Source organism: Salvelinus namaycush, chromosome 32 (genome assembly GCF_016432855.1).
Source record: "Salvelinus namaycush isolate Seneca chromosome 32, SaNama_1.0, whole genome shotgun sequence".
Lineage (NCBI taxonomy): Eukaryota > Metazoa > Chordata > Actinopteri > Salmoniformes > Salmonidae > Salvelinus > Salvelinus namaycush.
In genome coordinates, this window is record NC_052338.1 from 4,641,446 (window position 1) to 4,661,873 (window position 20,428).

At 42.4% G+C, this 20,428-nt stretch overlaps 1 protein-coding gene across 1 annotated transcript; it reads left to right on the top strand.

Annotated features, from left to right (window-relative positions):
* Positions 1–8,808: 8,808 nt before the first annotated feature.
* On the top strand, positions 8,809–15,756 carry LOC120027464 (E3 ubiquitin-protein ligase RNF5-like). Its single transcript, XM_038972408.1, has 6 exons — positions 8,809–9,127; positions 13,724–13,742; positions 14,386–14,498; positions 14,588–14,642; positions 14,767–14,878; positions 14,983–15,756. The coding sequence occupies exons 1-6, from the start codon at positions 8,919–8,921 to the stop codon at positions 15,090–15,092; spliced, it is 618 nt and encodes a 205-aa protein (XP_038828336.1). The 5' UTR covers positions 8,809–8,918; the 3' UTR covers positions 15,093–15,756.
* The last annotated feature ends 4,672 nt before the right edge of the window (positions 15,757–20,428 follow it).

Consider the following 20,428-nt stretch of genomic DNA (forward strand, 5'->3'; position numbering starts at 1 on the left):
CACTTAAACAACACAATGTAACTCCAAGTCAATCACACTTCTGTGAAATCAAACTGTCCACTTAGGAAGCAACACTGATTGACAATAAATTTCACATGCTGTTGTGCAAATGGAATAGACAAAAGGTGGAAATTATAGGCAATTAGCAAGACACCCCCAATAAAGGAGTGGTTCTGCAGGTGGTGACCACAGACCACTTCTCAGTTCCTATGCTTCCTGTCTGATGTTTTGGTCACTTTTGAATGCTGGCGGTGCTTTCACTCTAGTGGTAGCATGAGACGGAGTCTACAAGTGGCTCAGGTAGTGCAGCTCATCCAGGATGGCACATCAATGCGAGCTGTGGCAAGAAGGTTTGCTGTGTCTGTCAGCGTAGTGTCCAGAGCATGGAGGCCCTACCAGGAGACAGGCCAGTACATCAGGAGACGTGGATGAGGTCGTAGGAGGGCAACAACCCAGCAGCAGGACCGCTACCTCCGCCTTTGTGCAAGGAGGAGCACTGCCAGAGCCCTGCAAAATGACGTCCAGCAGGCCACAAATGTCCATGTGTCAGCATATGGTTTTAAGATTAAAAATATTGATTTTTAAATAAAATCCCCCAAATTTACCCTGAGGACATAGAAGTTCCTGTAGTTGCACAATCACCCATCCGTCTGTAGTGCGGGCCCCCCCAAAAAATCTGCCCCCCCACAACAAAAAATTCTCAGCACCCTGATTAGGTTACTTCAAAAGTCTCCAGTAGGCTACCTGCACATGTTCATCCACTCCACTCTAATATAATTCCAGCATCCAAAATCCTCAACGGCCATTAGATCAATGGAAAGAGACTTCTGTTACAAAATACTAAAAAGTTGAATGACATTGTGAGATTTTCAAACCAAGTCTTTGATACTGAGTAGGGAGGTAGGTATTTTTTGTTGTTGTCGAGAAACCATGATGATAAGTGCTAAATAGATCATTCAAACCATTTCCAATGCACACTTTGAGTTTTGTGGATATGCACCATACCCTGACAAATTCTGAATTCAGATGTGTCTTTTAGACATGAAGGATATTGGGATTATTCCAAATATTACACATGGACATTTTCTTAATCCGGAAATGCACTAATTCAATATCCTGAGATATGTGACATCCTTTTCCTCTGTTCTTGTTGATAAATACTGACCGTATACATCACATATGTGTTTTCTCAGCACATTCAAGATAGGAAGCTATATTGATTCCAGATATGCTTCTCTTGGCTGAGGTCCATATGCAGATCTTGATATGCTGAAAATAGGGACAATTTCTGATGCATTTCTGAGTTTTCACCACGGGCTCAATAATTTGACAAATATGAAATCCATATTTTTCTTTCATGCACAAATTATTTTTGGATTCCCTCCAGATATCATACATGGTATGGCCGGATATTGACTCATTAGATATACTGAGATAGGCCTATGTGAACATCTTAATTTGACTATAGATGATAAATACTGACAGTAGGCTTACATAGTATATTTTCTCAGCACATACAATGCATATGCTCATGACTGAGTGTCACGTTCCTGACCTGTTTTTCCTTTGTTTAGCTTTGTTTAGTTGGTCAGGACGTGAGCTGGGTGGGCAGTCTATGTTATTTGTTTCTTGTTTAGGTTCATTGGTTAATTAGCCTTATATGGTTCTCAATCAGGGGCAGGTGTTTGACGTTTCCTCTGATTGAGAACCATATTAAAGTAGGCTGTTCACACTGTTTGTTTGTGGGTGATTGTCTTCCGTGTCAGTGTATGTACCACACGGGACTGTTTCGTTTGTTTAGTCTGTTCCTGTTCGTGCGTTCTTCGTGTTCTCATGTTCAGGTCGGTCTACGTCGTTTTGTTATTTTGTAATTTATCAAGTGTGTTTCGTGTTCGTCTTGTTTAAATAAATTCATCATGTATTCCACACAAGCTGCGTTTTGGTCCGATCCATGCTCCTCCTCAGACGAGGAGGAGAACGAACGTTACACTGAGGTCCATATCAGGATCTTGATATGCTAAATTAGGAACATTCCAGATGTGGATATGAATTGAGGACATGCTCAAATTCAAAAACAGATATTAAATACATATTATTCTTTCAGACTTTAGCGATCATTTGTGAATTCCCTCTGGTTAAAGGCATGCGCAAACCACAATAAATCCAAATAAAAGCACTGTAGCCTAGCAACAAGAATTACACTGCACTGGTGTTCCAACTGTCCTTTTTTAATTTGGGGCTGTAAATGGTGTGGTCAAACTGACAACAGGAGAAACAAAGAAGTGAGAAGCTGTTCAGAAAAGACCTCAATAAAGTAAACGCTAAAGTGAGTAGCTAAATTGAAATGTTTTATTTATCTTGGTAACTACAATCAAGAACGTTAGCTAATTTAGCCAGCAGCCAGTAGAGCTAGCTAGCTAGACTTGATTGAGGGGTAATGTTAAAAGCTAACTAGTAGCCTAGATAGCTAGCTAACAAATAACAAAATTGCCTTCCCTTCACGGAAAACATTGTTACCCCCTATAGAGCCTCAAGGTGTCAGCTAACGTTTTAAAATGTTTAGATGTATTTTGTATTACTGGTTAATATCGGATCTCTGCAGATGATGCGAGTAAGACCTTTAAACAGGTCAACATTCACAAGGCCGCAGGGCCAGACGGATTACCAGGACGTGTACTCCGAGCATGCGCTGACCAACTGGCATGTGTATTCTCTGACATTTTTAACCTCTCCCTGTTTAAGTCTGTAATACCAACATGTTTCAAGCAGACCACCAAGTCCCTGTGCCCAAAAACACTAAGGTAAGCTGCCTAGATTACTACCGACCCGTAGCACTCACGTCTGTAGCCATGAAGTGCTTTGAAAGGCTGGTCATGGCTCACATCAACACCATTATCCCAGAAACCCTAGACCCACTCCAATTTGCATACCGCCCCAACAGATCCACAGATGATGCAATCTCTATTGCACTCCACACTGCCCTTTCACACCTGGACAAAAGGAACACATATGTGAAAATGCTATTCATTGACTACAGCTCAGCGTTCAACACTAAAGTGCCCTCAAAGCTCATCACTAAGCTAAGGACCCTGGGACTAAACACCTCCCTCTGCAACTGGATCCTGAACTTCCTGACGGGCCGCCCCCCAGGTGGTAAGGTTAGGTAACAGCACATCCGCCACGCTGATCCTCAACACAGGGGCCCCTCAGGGGTGCGTGCTCAGTCCCCTCCTGTACTCCCTGTTCACTCATGACTGCACAGCCAGGCACAACTCCAACACCATCATTGACGTTTGCAGACGACACAACAGTGGTAGGCCTGATCACCGACAACGACGAGACAGCCTATAGGGAGGAGGTCAGAGACCTGGCCGTGTGGTGCCAGGACTCTCCCTCAACTTGATCAAGACAAAGGAGATGATTGTGGACTACAGGAAAAGGAGGACCGAGCACGCCCCATTGTTATCGACAGGGCAGTAGTGGAGCAGGTTGAGAGCTTCAAGTTCCTTGATGTCCACATCACCAACAAACTAACATGGTCCAAGCACACCAAGACAGTCGTGAAGAGAGCACAACAAAACCTATTCCGCCTCAGGAGACTGAAAAGATTTGGCATGGGTCCTCAGATCCATAAAAGGTTCTACAGCTGCACCATTGAGAGCATCCTGACAGGTTGCATCACTGCCTGGTATGGCAACTGCTCAGCCTCTGACCGCAAGGCACTACAGAGGGTAGTGTGTACGGCCCAGTACATCACTGGAGCCAAACTTCCTGCCATCCAGGACCTCTATACCAGGCGGTGTCAGAGGAAGGCCCTAAAAATTTTCATAGACTCCAGCCACCCTAGTCATAGACTGTTTTCTCTGCTACTGCACGGCAAGTGGTACCGGAGCGCCAAGTCTACGTCCAAGAGGCTTCTAAACCGCTTCTACCCCCAAGCCATAAGACTAACTCGACCCACATGTATATTTTACCTCAATTACCTCGACTAACCGGTGCCCCCGCACATTGACTCTGTATCGGTACCCCCTGTATATAGCCTTGCTATTGTTATTTTACTGCTGCTCTTTAATTATTTGTTACTTTTATTTCTTATTTGTGTTGGTTAACGGCTTGCAAGTAAGCATTTCACTGTAAGGTCTACGTTGTATTCGGCGCATGTGACAAATACAATTTGATTTGATTTGATCAGAATCAAGTCAGTTTGGTAGAAACACACCACTGGTGGGAAAATTAGCGGATTTTAGAATATTCGCATGAAAATCTGTCGCCAATTGGATGGAAACCTAGCTTCTGATAACCACCTAGATGTCACCTTGAAACAAGCATGAACTGCAACAACACCGGGACACAGTAGGTGCATTCGAGCGGATCACTTTTGTCAAGAAGTTACATTTCAAAGTGTGTTGCATTATGGGTATAAGAATTGCCTGACTTGCGACTACATGTTGAATGCATGACCTTTACAACAACCATGTGATCAAAGGTCATGAACTTTCGACTGCAGTCGACTGAACATTTCTGCAGTTGCTCACCAACTGCAACTTGAAGTCGGAACCAAAGCTTGTGGGAGAGACAACCTTCTTCTGTTTTTTTGGAAGCAAAAGGCACTACATGCACATTAAATGGTTGATGTCGCCACCTATCATTGGTTATTATGTTTACTGTTTTGGGTGGATGACTATTTAGAGCCTAAATACATCTTTATCCTTACAATCTAATTACATAGGCCTACATTTGATCCACATTTCTAACATAGATAACAGGTGGGATAACCACATATCAGTCATAGTAAGTGCATTTTTCCTCAATAAAGTAACTATCACCAAAGTCAGAGCTCGTAAAGGTGGAATTATTTAAGGTACTCTTTGAAGAAGTAGGGTTTCAGATGTTTTTGGAAGATGGGCAGGGACTCTGCTGTCTTAGCTTCAGGGTGAAGCTGGTTCCACCATTTGGGTGCCAGGACAAAGAGCTTGGACTAGGCTGAGCGGGAGCTACCCTCCTGTAGGGTGGGGGAGGGCCAAGAGACCAGGGGTGGCAGAATGGAGTGCTTGGGTTGGGGTGTAGGGTTTGAGCATATGTTTATGCACCGAATGGTTATCTTATGCAATAGAGTATGGTTCTTAGAACTCTCTCTTTTACTTCTGATTGAACTGAGAGGAGTCTTTGAAGCGTGGTCTGGCAACTGTTTAAGAGATGGCTTGGTGACAAAAACCAAACAGCCACATTCCATTCTGTGATTAGTGGTGCATGTGAGACATGTCTCCGGTTTGATTGGGGCGGCATTGTGTGTGGGACTCGAGATAGAGATAGTCGCCTGAAGGAATAGAACAAATATTTCATTGTTTGTTCTCATCCTTGCGTCTGGGAAATAACACCAGAGGCAGATGACCACAGGATAAACCCAAAGTGGCTTCTGGAGCCCCCCAATCTATATGGGAGGTGTTTGAACCAGCTATGACTGAGCAATCTTGGCATCAGCTATATAAGGAACAGCATGGTCTGTAAAGGGTAGGCTGCTGGTCTTAATTATTGCAATAATTAATCGATATTGAATAAAGATGATTGTTTGAAGAAATGACAAAGTCTCACTCACTTCAATAGAATATTCCACCACACGCCGATGACGTGGATGTCGATTAAGGCAGCCCCCCGCACCTCTCTGATTCAGAGGGGTTGGGTTAAATGCGGAAGACACATTTCAGTTGAATGCATTCAGTTGTACAACTGACTAGGTATCCCCCTTTCCCTTCCCTTTCACCTTCCAACAGGACAACGACCCTAAGCACACAGCCAAGTTAATGTAAGAGTGGCTTCGGGACAAGTCTCTGAATGTCCTTGAGTGGTCCAGCCAGAGCCTGGACGACCATCTCTGGAGTGACTTGAGGTTGAGAGGTCTAACGTAACAAAATGTGGAAAAAGTGAAGGGGTCTGAATACTTTCCAAATGCACTGTATCTCACGTTCTCCCACATTTCAGGTTGGCAACACAGGGAACCCAAACATGAGCAAAAAACTGTACTCTTAATGCAGAAAGTATTCCCCCTTTTTCACAGCAACTATTTCCTTTTTTCTTTGATGTTACAGACAAACTAGGACAAAAAATAGTAGCCTGCCTCTGACATTATCAGAAACTTGTCCATACTGGTATATACATTTATCAATATAATACCAACCAACCTCTTGACCTTGGGGGGTTTATTTATTTAATGCATTATAGTGCCATTGTAACGGTAACGCACAATTAATAAAGATGGTACCATATAATTTTTGGTACTATTTAGCATAATTGTGCGTTACTGTGGTAGAATGTATAATGCAGGTTAAAACCATGGTATTTCCATGATCCACATTTATACCATGGTAAAAATTCGGCAATATCGTGGTATTATTTAGGTACATGGCAGTACCATCATACTTCAAAGTTAAAACCATGGTACATTTCCATGACTAAGACTATACCATGGTATGAATGAAAGTACCAAAGTAGTCATTTCCATTGGGGGTTTAGGCTGGGTTTCTGTAGGCCTTTAATCACTTTGTGACAACTGCTGATGTTAAAAGGGCTTTATAAATATATTTGATTGATCATCATTATATTCATTCATTGGACCAGTGCTTGACTTGGGCACGAGCTCACCGGAGCTGAGTACCGGTGTTGTACCGAAAAGCTCCCCCCTGCCAGATGCGACTTGCTTGCTAGTTGAGATTTCTGATCACATTAGGCTGCGTTTCATTTTATTTTTTATGTTGGTTTGATCGTGGGGGAGGCAATAGTAATGTCTGCAGTTTTCAGTTTAGCTATTTGTTTCAAGTGTATTAGTCTATAAATAAATCTCGTTGACAAAATTCGTCATCTCTCCCATGTCTTATTTGACTAGTAGTTGTTCTGAAAAAAGATCCAATCAAATTTAGGCAGTTAGCCTAGTGGTTAGAGCATTGGACTAGTAACCGAAAGGTTGCAAGATCGAATCCCCTCGCTGACAAGGTAAAAATCTGCAGTTCTGCCCCTGAACAAGGCAGTTAACCCACTGTTCCTAGGCCGTCATTGAAAATAAGAATTTGTTCTTAACTGACTTGCCTAGTTAAATAAAGGTAAAATAAAAATAAAATAAACATCAGCTGATGTCAAAGTGCTGTACAGAAACCCAGCCAAAAACCCCAAACAGCAAGCAATGCAGGTGTAGGACGTTGGCTAGGAAAAACTCCCTAGAAAGGCCAGAACCTAAGAAGAAACCTAGAGAGGAACCAGGCTATGAGGGGTGGCCAGTCCTCTTCTGGCTGTGCCGGGTGGAGATTATAACAGAACCAAGATGTTCAAATGTTCATAGATGACCAGCAGGGTCAAATAATAATAATCACAGTGGTTGTCGAGGGTGCAACAGGTCAGCACCTCAGGAGTAAATGTCAGTTGGCTTTTCATAGCCGATCATTCAGAGTATCTCTACCGCTCCTGCTGTCTCTAGAGAGTTGAAAACAGCAGGTCTGGGACAGGTCAGGATTCCATAGCCACAGGCAGAACAGTTGAAATTGTAGCAGCAGCACGGCCAGGTGGACTGGGGACAGCAAGGAGTCATCAGGCCAGGTAGTCCTGAGGCATGGTCCTTGGGCTCAGGTCCTCCGAGAGAGAGAACGAGAGAATAAAAGAGAGCATACTTAAATTCACACAGGACACCGGATAAGACAAGAGAAATACTCCAGATATAACAGACTGACCCTAGCCACCCGACATATAAACTACTACAGCATAAATACTGGAGGCTGAGACAGGAGGGGTCAGGAGACACTGTGGCCCCATCCGATGATACCCCCGGACAGGGCCAAACAGGAAGGATATAACCCCACCCACTTTGCCAAAGCACAGCCCCCACACCACTGAAATGTTTATTGCTTGCCTACATTTTACGCCCTCTTTATGTCCTCCCCACTTCTAATTTCCTTAATTTTGTGGCTAGTCAAATACTTTCTGTGACACATCAGAGTCAAATACTTTCTATTGAACAAACAGGATAGGCAACCAAAATTAATAATTAATGTACGTGTTATATTAAGAGGGAGTAAAATATAGGCAAGCAAACATTTCAGAACAACTACTAGTCGAATAAGACATGGGAGCAATTACGAATTTTGGCAGAGATTTATTTATAGACTTATACACTTGAAACAAATAGCCAAACCGAAAACTGCAGACATTAGTAGTGCCTCCCCGCTATCAAACCGACATGAAAATCAAATGAAACGCAGCCGAACGTGAACAGAAATCTCAACTAGCAAGCAAGTCGCAGCAATGAAGACTTGAGTGCGTGCGCGGTCAAGCAAGTAGCAGCAATGAAGACTTGAGTGCGTGCGCGTTCACGCGAAATTGGGTATTCTGGCAGGGGTGAGCGTTTCGACACCTCAAAGGTTCTACTGCTTGATCTCCTGTTCCTCTTTTAGAATATTAATATAGTAGTGTAGTGCTTGAGCTTCATACAGTATGCAGATAGGCAGCAACTGCTTCTCCAATAGAAAATCCCCGATCACACTTGTAGGCGATGTCATTGCGACATCTGTTAGCTAATCTCGTGCAGAACAGGAACGAAAATGAAAACGTGTCAGTTTGTCACTTTCACGAGTTCTGAGTAATAACAGGTCAACGTCTTAAGACATTGGCTCGAATCTAAGTTGTGCCTTTAGATTTCGAGAAAATTAACAACTAAGGAATAATCTTTCACTTCGCTCATTGACTTCTCAAACCCCAGCATGGTCTGTTTCGCAAGTGTTCCCGGAAGTCTCGCGGTTTAGAAACGCTGTGCTTTTTAAACTCCTCCCAGTTGTTTCTTCTTTTTTTACGGAAACGGAAGGGGTGGTACACATGTAAAGTGAAACCTCGAAGCTAGCTCTCGTCTGCCCGAGTTATTACTTTGTCAGTAAACAATTATGGCGGCCGCGGATCCCTGGTCCTCGAGTCATGACAGGCCCGCAAGCAGAGGAGAGTTCCCGGCTGGTGAGAGCAGCAACGAGCGCGATGGCCCGGGAGGAAGCGGCGGAGAGGGAGAATCCGAGCCAGATCGGTCAACATTCGAATGCAACATTTGTTTGGACACAGCAAGGGACGCTGTCATCAGCTTGTGCGGGCACTTGTTCTGGTACGAGCCGTGGTATACTTTCGATCAATCGCGAGTAATAGGGAATGTTGTTGCATTCTAACAGCTTACTTACATACATAACCAGCGGGCATTGCCTTGTTTACCTTTTAACACATTTCCGTTAGCTTACTTCTATGCAATAACAAGCGGGTTGTTTGTCGGATCACACCCATACGTCGATGACAAATGCATGCACAATGTTTGTGTATATAGTTAACAAGCAAGATGGCTAACTTGAAGTCTAGTTAGTAGATGATCTACTAGATAACGTTAATCATGGATGAGTGTTGGTTGGCTGAGTGTCATACATTAGCCAACCCATCGAAATAAAGTGCATTTGACTGATATGCTCCTCACCTCAACTTTACAACATTGATTCACACATTTTATCAACATTAACTCAATTTAGCTAGGTAAGTTAGATTGTTATACGATCTCGCTACCTGGCTTTAGTTGGCTACGTTGCGGTGGTCGTAGCCCTCGATCATGACTTTCAGTTCCATTACACAGTTCAATCGTGCTTCTACATCTGCATTGCTTGCTGTTTGAGGTTTTAGACTGGGATTCTGTATAGCACTTTGACATAGGCTGACGTAAAAAGGGCTTTATAAATGAATGTGTTTGATTGATTGAAGAGTCATTGGGCGAAGGCTTATTCTGTATGGGTTAGTTTTGTTTTTAAGAGCCCAGACGCTCGGTCTGAACATTAACACGAATCGCTTGCCTTACGGTATTGGAAGCATAATGACCTTATCATTCATATCAGCGACAAATAATAATAAAAAGGTTCAATTGATACACTCCTTTTATAGGGTTCCCACGCGGCCATATTGTCATGTTACAGCGCTTGTTTATGGAAAACATACGGAAGACAGTGGACTGACTACCTGTGCTAATTAGCGATCTGCGTCTCTGAACACCGTGTTAACTCAAAAAATGAAAGCCACAAACGTGTTGTCACTGAAAATACTGTCAGCTGCAACTGTGTGTTTTGCATTTGTGAAATCTTTTTGATGTCATATGAAAGTAAAGGGATTTATGGTTCTAGAACCGTACCGCAATTTAGAATCGATCGTATTTGGCTGTTTTGGCTTCCAGAGCCAATTCGCTAGTCTGAATACCAATATTTTTAGCTAACGTGCCACTCCTTGTCATTGTCACATAACATGGAGTACAGTGAGTGGATTAGCTAAAGAGACTGGTACCCATCCTACCAATTCGCCTTTAAACACAACATGTAAGGTCCTTGGACTAAGGCTCTTTTTATGCCATTATTGGGCTATTCTGGACGCAACCTAGTTGGCTAGCTATCAGCATCTTGCCAAAATCATTATTGTGGAACTTGAGTCATGTCCCCTTTTCAGTTGCACCTGTGTGCAAGCTACAGCAACAATGTATGATCTGACGTTTGCAATGTGACAGTGAATGCCTCGCTTGCGCACACCTGCTCGCTGCATGGAGCTCAGTCAGTGGTTGAGGTTGAGCCTCTGCATTGGGTTAATAACTATTACACACTCTGCTATAGGCAATGGGTAACTTTGGTGAACCTCACTCATCCACTAAACAATAATTGATTCTACCAAGCACACATCGTCACCAGCTTAGATACTAGCCAACATTGACATGTGAATCATGTATTACAAAAAGCAGGCATTGACCTTCAAGGTTCTGCAAAGTTGTTGGCTTAAGGTTGCATTGTTTGTATTGTAAACATGCATGTAGTTGGTCTCACTGACTTATTCATGCCTTATTCAGTAGTCACGTCTACGGGTTTCATTTCAGATTAGGGGCGAGTGTGTGGAATTGGTGTCAGAGGTACTGTCACTATAAAGGGGTAAGAATAGACCCACAGTGTCCACGACATAAAAGACTCTCTCCAGTACAGTGTGTCGTTTACAAAATAGCCTCCAACACTACTCAACAAATTGGATGCAGTCTATCACAGTGCCATCCGTTTTGTCACCAAAGCCCCATATACTACCCACCACTGTGACCTGTAAGCTCTCGTTGGCTGGCCCTCGCTTCATACTCGTCGCCAAACCCACTGGCTCCAGGTCATCTACAAGTCTCTGCTAGGTAAAGCCCCACCTTATCTCAGCTCACTGGTCACCATAGCAGCACCCACCCGTACGTAGCACGCGCTCCAGCAGGTGTATCTCACTGGTCACCTCCAAAGCCAATTCTTCCTTTGGCCGCCTCTCCTTCCAGTTCCCTGCTGCCAATGACTGGTACGAACTGCAAAAATCAATAAAACTGGAGACTCTTACCTCCCTCACTAGCTTTAAGCACCAGCTGTCAGAGCAGCTCACAGATCACTGCACCTGTACATAGCCCATCTGTAAATAGCCCATCCAATCTACCTCATCCCCATACTTTATTTATTTATCTTGCTCCTTTGCACCCTTGCACCCCAGTATCTCTAATTGCACATTCATCTTCTGCACATTCTACCATTCCAGTGTTGACTTTCTATATTGTAATTACTTTGCCACCATGGCCTATTTGCCTTACCTTCCTTATACTACCTCATTTGCACATACTGTATATAGACTTTTCTACTGTATTATTGATTGTATGTTTGTTTATTCCATGTGTAACTCTGTTGTTGTGTGTCGAACTGCTTTGCTTTAGCTTGGCCAGGTCGCAGTTGCAAATGAGAACTTGCTTGTTCTCAACTAGCCTACCTGGTTAAATAAAGGTGAAATAAAAATAAAATCAACAGTTGATGAGCAATGAGACTTGATGGAACACACATTCCTGAACTGTTCTCAATGAAAAATAGATTTATTTTTTATTTAAAAAAATTGAACTAGCTATTTCATGTACATTATTCATGCAAAGAGGAATAGTGTTAATCTCGATTTCCTTTAGAAAATGGTATCGTTTAGTGAGAAATTATTTGGAGATTCATGTCTCACTTATACTAAAGTAAGTCCACTTGAATACCCCTATCCCCGTTGAGGGTGAAAGGCTTAAGCTTCCAATAGCTGATATTGAGCCCCCACGTGGGAGATAAGGAGGAAGTCTCCTTCCCTAGAGCCAAAGCCTATATTTGAATGTAACAATGTAGCTGGAGAGACCTGTGGAGAGTAAGAGTGGTCACATTTTCTGCAGAGCAGACACTCATTTGACGACAGGAGCATCTCGGTAGTCTGAAGAGGCTCATTTCCTCTTCTTCGTCGATGCTTCGTCGAATGCTTACAGAAATGTGTTTTTGCTGACCATATCCACATTTCAAATGAAAGGTAGGAGATGGGAATGTCACTAATCTTGAGATTTCTTCTCTATTGTCCTTTATTATGGGAAGGCAAGTCCTCTCTTCCTGGTGTAAACATTCTGTTGGTTAATACTAAGCTCCCCTAGACTCTGTGTAAATTTTCAGAATTTGACCAGGACAGTGTTTTTCTAAAATTGGAGGATATAATAAAATGTTACACAGCCCTAAAACTTGAAATCCTGACAGGCTGGTGTTTGAACCGGTTAGGCTGTACTGAAGAATGGAAATATATATTTTGATGTTTGACACTTCTCAATAGAGGGCTCATTTCATTGTCGAACCTCCAGTCTTCTCCATGCGCTAAAATATTGCAGTGGACTGACGATGACTAATCATTTGATGTAAAACATCAGTGGGTATCTGAGACTGCATTAGGCTAGATTTCCCTGACAACTAATGTCTCATTTCCATCTAATTTAGCCTACTTAGCACAGGTAGCTAGACTAGAGTACACACTTCACCTGTCTCCCACAGATCTAATGTGCAGTCGCTGCTTTCTTTCCACTGGTGCCTAAATAAGCTCTTCACCTGACAAAACTCTTAAAACCCTCCCAGAACCATGGTCACTGCCCAGCTCTACAAATGCTGTTTATGCTCCATAGAGCCACAAACCAGTTTCAGATTGCAAATGTATGGCACGCTTTTAGCCCATGTGTTGTCACCATAGACAACGAGAAGGGGCAGCTCCATTTCACCATTGTCTTAGGGGCTTTGGATGTTCTCTTCCTTCTATTTCTATCGTTGTCACATTCACGATAGTCCTCTTTGTAACCATGGTTTTTGGAACCAACAATGCCGCGCTATGTTACATCTACCATCCTGCTGTCCCACAATGCAGCAATCTGGCCAGCAACGAGGCGCGATGGTGCTAACGAGCGATGACAGATGGAGCTAATTAAAACTAACGATGGGGAGCCGGGATAATTTGAATCACTCGCATGGTTAAGGTCAGAACAGGGTAACCAGATGCACCCTGTAGGTGGGGGCCTACCGGGAAAACAAGGCGAATATGGATTCCAAAATCTAGCCCACTAACTAGGCCTATGGGAGAATCTCAATTGCATACTCCTCGTCTCTTCTCGCCTCAAAGCCAATTGGAGGAGAAGGTCAGAGGAGAGCGACCTCTGACTTTCTCATCCATTGTGTTTTGAAAATGAGACGAGGAGAGAGGAAGCGAGGAGTATGCAATTGAGAATCACCCTGTGTGTCAATTCAGACTCAATTAAGTAGGCCATTAGGAGGTTCCTCCAAATGTCACCAGGTTTCTAGGTGATGCCATAATACCCACTTTAACCATTTTTTCCTTCTCTCTTTCACAGCTGGCCCTGCCTTCATCAAGTAAGTATTCCATTTTAAAGGTGTTATCTTTAGTTTCACAGTACGGGTAAATATTAGCTACACCTTTCCTACTGGTTGAAACCAGCCCTCAATCACTGTCACATGACCTGAGACCAACCTTGGTCAGTCAGCTGATTTAGTGCAGCTTGTTGATAATGTTCTTAAAGTCACATTCATTACACCAGTGTTTACTGTCAACCCCCTTTTGTCCTCAAGGTGCTGTAGATTATAGCACAAGCTGTACATGCATCATGTTGCGTATCCTTCTCCTTTATTGTCTGAGAACAAGTCAATGTTTTTCTTTCATTAGTTACTGAGCTAACTCTGTTGATAGAGTGTCAACGCTAGTGCCTTGTGTACCCAGCTGTCGTACTTGCTCTACTGCTTAAAACTCTCTTATATTGATGACACACAGAAAGTGCAAAGTATAATTTGGAATTATTTTGCCCCTTTTTTAAATTTGAATAAATCATTCTACTACAGTATATTGATTAGTCCTTTTACACAACACACTATATCCCATAGATCTACCTTGTGTGTTGCACATTGTAGTAAGTCAGTGCATGCCAATAGACTGACCGTATTGAACAGACAGTAAAGTATGGCTTCTGTCTCTCTTTCCCTCCCCTTCTCTGTCGTGCAGTGGTTGGAGACACGGCCCAGCCAACAGCAGTGTCCTGTGTGTAAAGCGGGCATCAGCAGAGAGAAAGTCATCCCCCTCTACGGCAGAGGGAGCTCCAGCCAAGAGGACCCCAGGTACACTGTGTGTGTGTGTTTGAGCGTGCATGGTTGTACACATGTGACATTGAGAAACTGCATTGGTTAACTGGTGTTTCGTCCTCCAGGTTGAAAACCCCACCTCGGCCTCAGGGACAGAGAACGGAGCCAGAGAGCAGAGGGGTGAGGCCTCCTCTTCATCACTTACATTAGAATGAGTTTAATATGACATTTATTGCATGGTTCTTTGTGTGTTCACTCTATTTGTAATGAGTGACCACTATTCTGCTCTTTCCTCTTCTTGCAGCCCTTCCAGGGGTTTGGGGACACTGGCTTCCACATGTCCTTTGGGATCGGTGCATTCCCATTCGGCTTCTTCACCACAGTCTTCAACACCAATGACCCCTTCCACAGAGCAGGTACACACAAACAGACACCCACACAACCATAATGTATTCCTTGACACAATGGCTATTGGCTGATCATTGCAATGTTATCACTGTTCTCCCCCCCCCCCCCCAAGACGCATACGCAGCCGATCACCAAGGCGACCCTGACAACGGCAACAACTGGCAGGACTCTCTCTTCCTGTTCGTGGCCATCTTCTTGTTCTTCTGGCTGCTGACTGTGTGAGGGAGAAGATGGATAGAAGGTGGAAAAGGAGAGGTGTAGGGATGGGGGAGTGTGTGTGTGTGTGTATGTATATATATATTACACACACATCAAAGCATCAGGAACTACCGACTTTCTGGCTCAGTAGAGACTGGGAGACTTTAGACTATAGATGGGTGGTGGTGGGATGACTGTCAGTTTACTCTTAGCAAGCGATATCTAATGCAGCAAACAAACGTGTCAAATATTTGTGTATTAGCCCCCCCCCCCCAAATGATTTACGAGATTCATTTGGATTGGGAGAGTACACTGAGACACCACTCTGTGGTGGTGGATGATACCCAAACGTGAGGGTGAGTGAAGCGAAGTCAATCTTTCGACCTTTCTCTGCATTTGTACATAAATACACCACATGCACACACACACACAGTGGATACCTGGGTTGAAGCGTGGGGGCTGACTTTTTAGGGATGGGACTGGTGTATAGACTGGAATCAGTGTTGAGAGAAATGGTTGGATTGAGTTAATTGTAAATTAGGGGAGTATGACAATGATCACTAAGTAACTTTACTGTACCACAATACCTAGAGATACAGTTGAAGTCTGAAGTTTACATACACCTTAGCCAAATACATTTAAACTCAGTTTTTCACAATTCCGGATATTTAATCCTAGTAAAAATTCCCTGTCTCAGGTCAGTTAGAATCACCACTTTATTTTAATGTGAAATGTCAGAATAATAGTACAGAGAAGGATTTATTTCAGCTTTTATTTCTTTCGCACTGAAGTACGTTCATCTCTAGGAGACAGAATGCGTCCCCTTCCTGAGCGCTATGATGGCTGCGTGGTCCCATGGTGTTTATACTTACATACTATTGTTTGTACAGAATAACGTGGTACCTGCAGGCGTTTGGAAATTTCTCCCAAGGATGAACCAGACTTGTGGAGGTCATCCCAAAAAATTCTGAGGTCTTGGCTGATTTCTTCTTTTGATTTTCCCATGATGTCAAGCAAAGAGGCACTGAGCTTGAAGGCCTTGAAATGCAGCCACAGGTACACCTCCAATTGACTCATATGATGTCAATTAGCCTATCAGAAGCTTCTAAAGCCATGACATCCTTTTCTGGAATTTTCCGAGCTGTTTAAAGGCACAGTCAACTTAGTGTATGTAAACTTCTGACCCACTGGAATTGTGATGCAATGAGTTAAGTGAAATAATCTGTCTGTAAACAATTGTTGGAAAAATGACTTGTGTCATGCACAAAGTATATGTCCTAACCGACTTGCCAAAACTATAGTTTGTTAACAAGAAATTTGTGGAGTGGTTGAAAAATGAAACTTCCGACTTCAACTGTACTTAGACAAAATGGAATACAAAAATCACCCTTCGAAGGAATTTCAGGTTTAGGCTATTCCCCAAATATTAGAGCTTGTTTGGTTTTAAGGGAGGGTGAGAATGGGATTATAACCTGATACAATAAAAAAAAAAATTGCTATAGACACTTTTTTTCCCCAGGCCAAAGAGCGATGTATCACCGTCAAGTACGATTTTGGGAAAATGTATTTGAATAGTCCTGATTACAACTAAACTGATTCAATTTTTGTCTGTAGATTTTAAGAAAATAATTTATGAACATTCTTTAGGATGGTCTACAGACGGGTACAATAACAACTTTGTATATTCTCTTAACAAACTGCCATTGCACTGTGAAGTCATAGATAAGACAGGCCTAATAATGTGGACACGTTATGAGAGTTCTTTGTCATATATGTTAAGACTAACACTATTGTAAAGAGTCATGAGAGTAGTGTACGGGAAGGCTGGAGTGAGCAGTATTGTGTACAGTTGTGCTCTGGAGAATTCGCCACATGAGTAAATACTGTATGATGTCACAGTATTTTCTGGGGGACAGTTAGTGGAACATTTAAATCTACAAATCAAAATGATCTGGAACACAACACAGGATCCTTTTGATCTGGATGAAATGTACTAAAAACCTGTCCTTGGGGGTTTGTAGCTGGGCACAGTGCTACAAAGGAAAATATGACAGAGTCACGTTCATTAAGGCACAACATAGCAAAATAAAACAAGTGTTTATTGGACAAATTCAGATTGTACCTGTTTCACTGTTTTGTACAGTTTACTTCCGTTTTGTGCCTACTGAACATGACCCAGGTGCATAAGTCAATATAGTGTTTGTCAGATCCTTTTTGACTTAAGTCAGAATGAGTATTTGATGTTATCTGCAGCTGAAATAAATTAAATGCGATGAGCAACATGAACTGTGCCCAATGTGACGACATGGACTATTATAATTGTAAGATTTCAATGAGTGTTTCTCCTGATTGTAAGTGTTTGTGTGTCTGTCTGTATATACACATTTGTATATATGAATATTGTAAAGGCTGTTTTTACGTGTTTCCGAATGACCAGCCATGGCAATGAGACAAGATGTGAGATGGCTCGAGTTTAACCTGGCCAGCATGTCATGATGTAGCAGAGTCCCCCTCTTCCACTCAGTGAAAGACAAGTTACATTTCTGTACTCGTACAATGCACTCTAACCTATCTGACCGGTATATGAGAAGGAAACAGAAACTCCCATTTCACCCTACCCATTTCATTTTGATACAACTCCTGTGAAGTCTATGAAATGGGTTGAAGATCAAGAGTGTCCAGGAACTCTGTAGCACCTTACCAAACAGCACCAGCCCAATAACATCCATGCAAGGGGTTGAGTAAAGGAAGGGCTATGGGGGCACGAAATGATGGAAGAGGGTGGTCTTTCTTGTGATGTACAGTTGAAGGGGCTAAGTAATTTCATACATATCACTGTCAGATCAAGCTAGGCATTTGTATTCTGAGTCTTTTGTGACACAAAAGATGGAAATGACATTTGTTTTGCAAGTCTTTTGCTAGATGACACAGTGAGACATTGTGCAAAACCGAATGGTCACGGAGCTGTGGAAATGTTTTCCTGCACTCTGAATAAATAGTTGTTTAATACATTTAATGTAGCCTGTGTTGTCTAAGTTCTTTGTGCACACTTATGAAGTTGAAATGTGTATTAACTGTCCAAATATGCTGAATTTTGAAAGGCACATCAGTGAAACTTTGAGATCCATTCAACCACAAAGAACCACAAAGCATAAAATTATTTTGAACACAAATATAAATGCAACATGGAACAACTTCAAAGATTTTACTGAGTTACAGTTCATATAAGGAAATCAGTCAATTGAAATTGAAATTAATAAGGCCCTAATCTATGGATTTCATATGACTCGGAATACAGATTTGCATTTGTTGGTCACAGATACCTTTTTTAAATTTTTTATCTGAAAACCCACTGTTCCCATGACTGGTCAACTGCCTTGCTCAGGGGTAGAACAACATTTTTACCTTGTCAGCTCGGGGATTCGATCCAGCAACCTTTCGGCCCAACACTCCTACCTGCCAGGCTACCATTTCCCTCATGCAGCGCGGCATCTCATTCGCATAGAGTTGATCAGGCTGTTCATTGTGGAATGTTGTCTCGCTCCTCTTCAAAGGCTTTGCGAAGTTGCTGGATATTGGTGGGAACTGGAACATGGTGTCGATCCAGAGCATCCCAAACATGTTCAATGGGTGACATGTTTGGTGAGTATGCAGGCCATGGAAGAACTGACATTTTCAGCTTCCAGGAATTGTGTACAGATACTTGCGACATGGGGCCATGCATTATCATGCTGAAACATGAGGTGATGGTGGCAGATGAATGGCTCGACAATGGGCCTCAGGATCTCGTCACGGTATCTCTGTGCATTAAAATTGCCATTGATAAAATGCAATTGTGTTCGTTGTCCATAGCTTATGCCTGCCCATACCATAACCGTACCGCCACGATGGGGCACTCTGTTCACAACGTTGACATCAGTAAAACCCTCACCCACACAACACCAATGCACGTGGTCTGCGATTGTGAGGCCTGCTGGTTGTACTGCCAAATTCTATAAAATGACATTGGTAGAGAAATTAACATTCCATTTTCTGGCAACAGCTCTGGTGGACATTCCTTCAATCAGCATGCCAATTGCACACCCTCAAAACTTGAGACATCTGTGACTTTGTTTTGTGTGACAAAACTGCACATTTTAGAGTGGCCCTTTATTGTCCCCAGGTGCACCTGTGTAATGATCATGCTGTTTAACCAGCTTCTTGATATGCCACACCTGTCAGGTGGATGGATTATTTTAGCAAAGGAGAAATGCTCATTAACAGGGATGTAAACAAATTTGTGAACCAAATTTTTTATGCGTATGGAACATTGATCTTTTATTTCAGCTCATGAAACATGGGACCAACACCTTACATGTTGTGTTTATATTTTTGTTCAGGCAGTTTATGCTCTGCTTCACTGTAAACTAAAATAGCTGGATCAGGTGTATGCCATCTATTGCTATGCTTGTAATATGATTATAGTCAAGCTGATGACTAAGAGAACAAAAGCCAGAAACCTGCAATGTAATACTATTTACCAGTGCCCTGTGTTTTGGTTGATCATGACCTGGATTTAACCTTTATTTTAAGCCTTTTCCAGAAAATAGAATTACAACAAAAATGTACAAAATTGCCTGAGGATGGTGCTGGACCATCTGACATAAAAAGTAAATGGGAAATTTTAAGTTTGAAAAAGCTTTTAAAAAATAAAGCTTAAAATCCAGTTAATGTGACTTTATTACAAATGATTTAACAATAAAAAGGCACGCGCTCTCATGTACTGGACTATTGCCCGATCACACGATGAGTCTATCCTGTAGTAGATCACCATACATGACGACTGCAGACTCCCACGTGACTTTTCTCTCTGGATCTCCGCAGACAAGAGGTTGAGGAATGTAGTGAGATTTTGACATGAGATATTGAGTCGTAGTATGCGAGGTAAATTAACATTAATCTTTGACAACTAAAATTAATTGTGTTTAGTGCAGCCAAATGGATGAACAGACTCTCTAGACTGAATTTGATTTGTTTCAGGGTCCAGTACTTTATAAGAATATAAATAGGGCCCCAGTTCAGACACCTCATACCCTTGACTTGCGATAAGTTCTGCTAAAGAGAGCTTCGTCTTCAGCGCCCATGTACAAGTGCCTGCAAGTGTCATGATTCAACAGAGCATTTCAGAAGATCACATGCACCACTGCTTTAAGCAGATGTGTGAAATAAACTAGAGCTATTTTCCTATACAGGAATCCATCATTACGCAAGGCAACATACAGGTAATGTCAGCATGGATAAAAAAAAAAAATAGAAATACCGTTATAAAAGCCTTTAATAATTGTCAAAATGATTAATAAATATTTACATATAAAAACAAA

Coding starts and splice junctions, on each gene's coding strand:
- LOC120027464 (XM_038972408.1), top strand. CDS start 8,919: ATGGCGGCCGCGGATCCCTGGTCCTCGAGTCATGACAGGCCCGCAAGC. Junction 14,499..14,587: donor TCCAGCCAAGAGGACCCCAG/GTACACTGTGTG, acceptor TTCGTCCTCCAG/GTTGAAAACCCCACCTCGGC. Junction 14,643..14,766: donor CGGAGCCAGAGAGCAGAGGG/GTGAGGCCTCCT, acceptor CTCTTCTTGCAG/CCCTTCCAGGGGTTTGGGGA.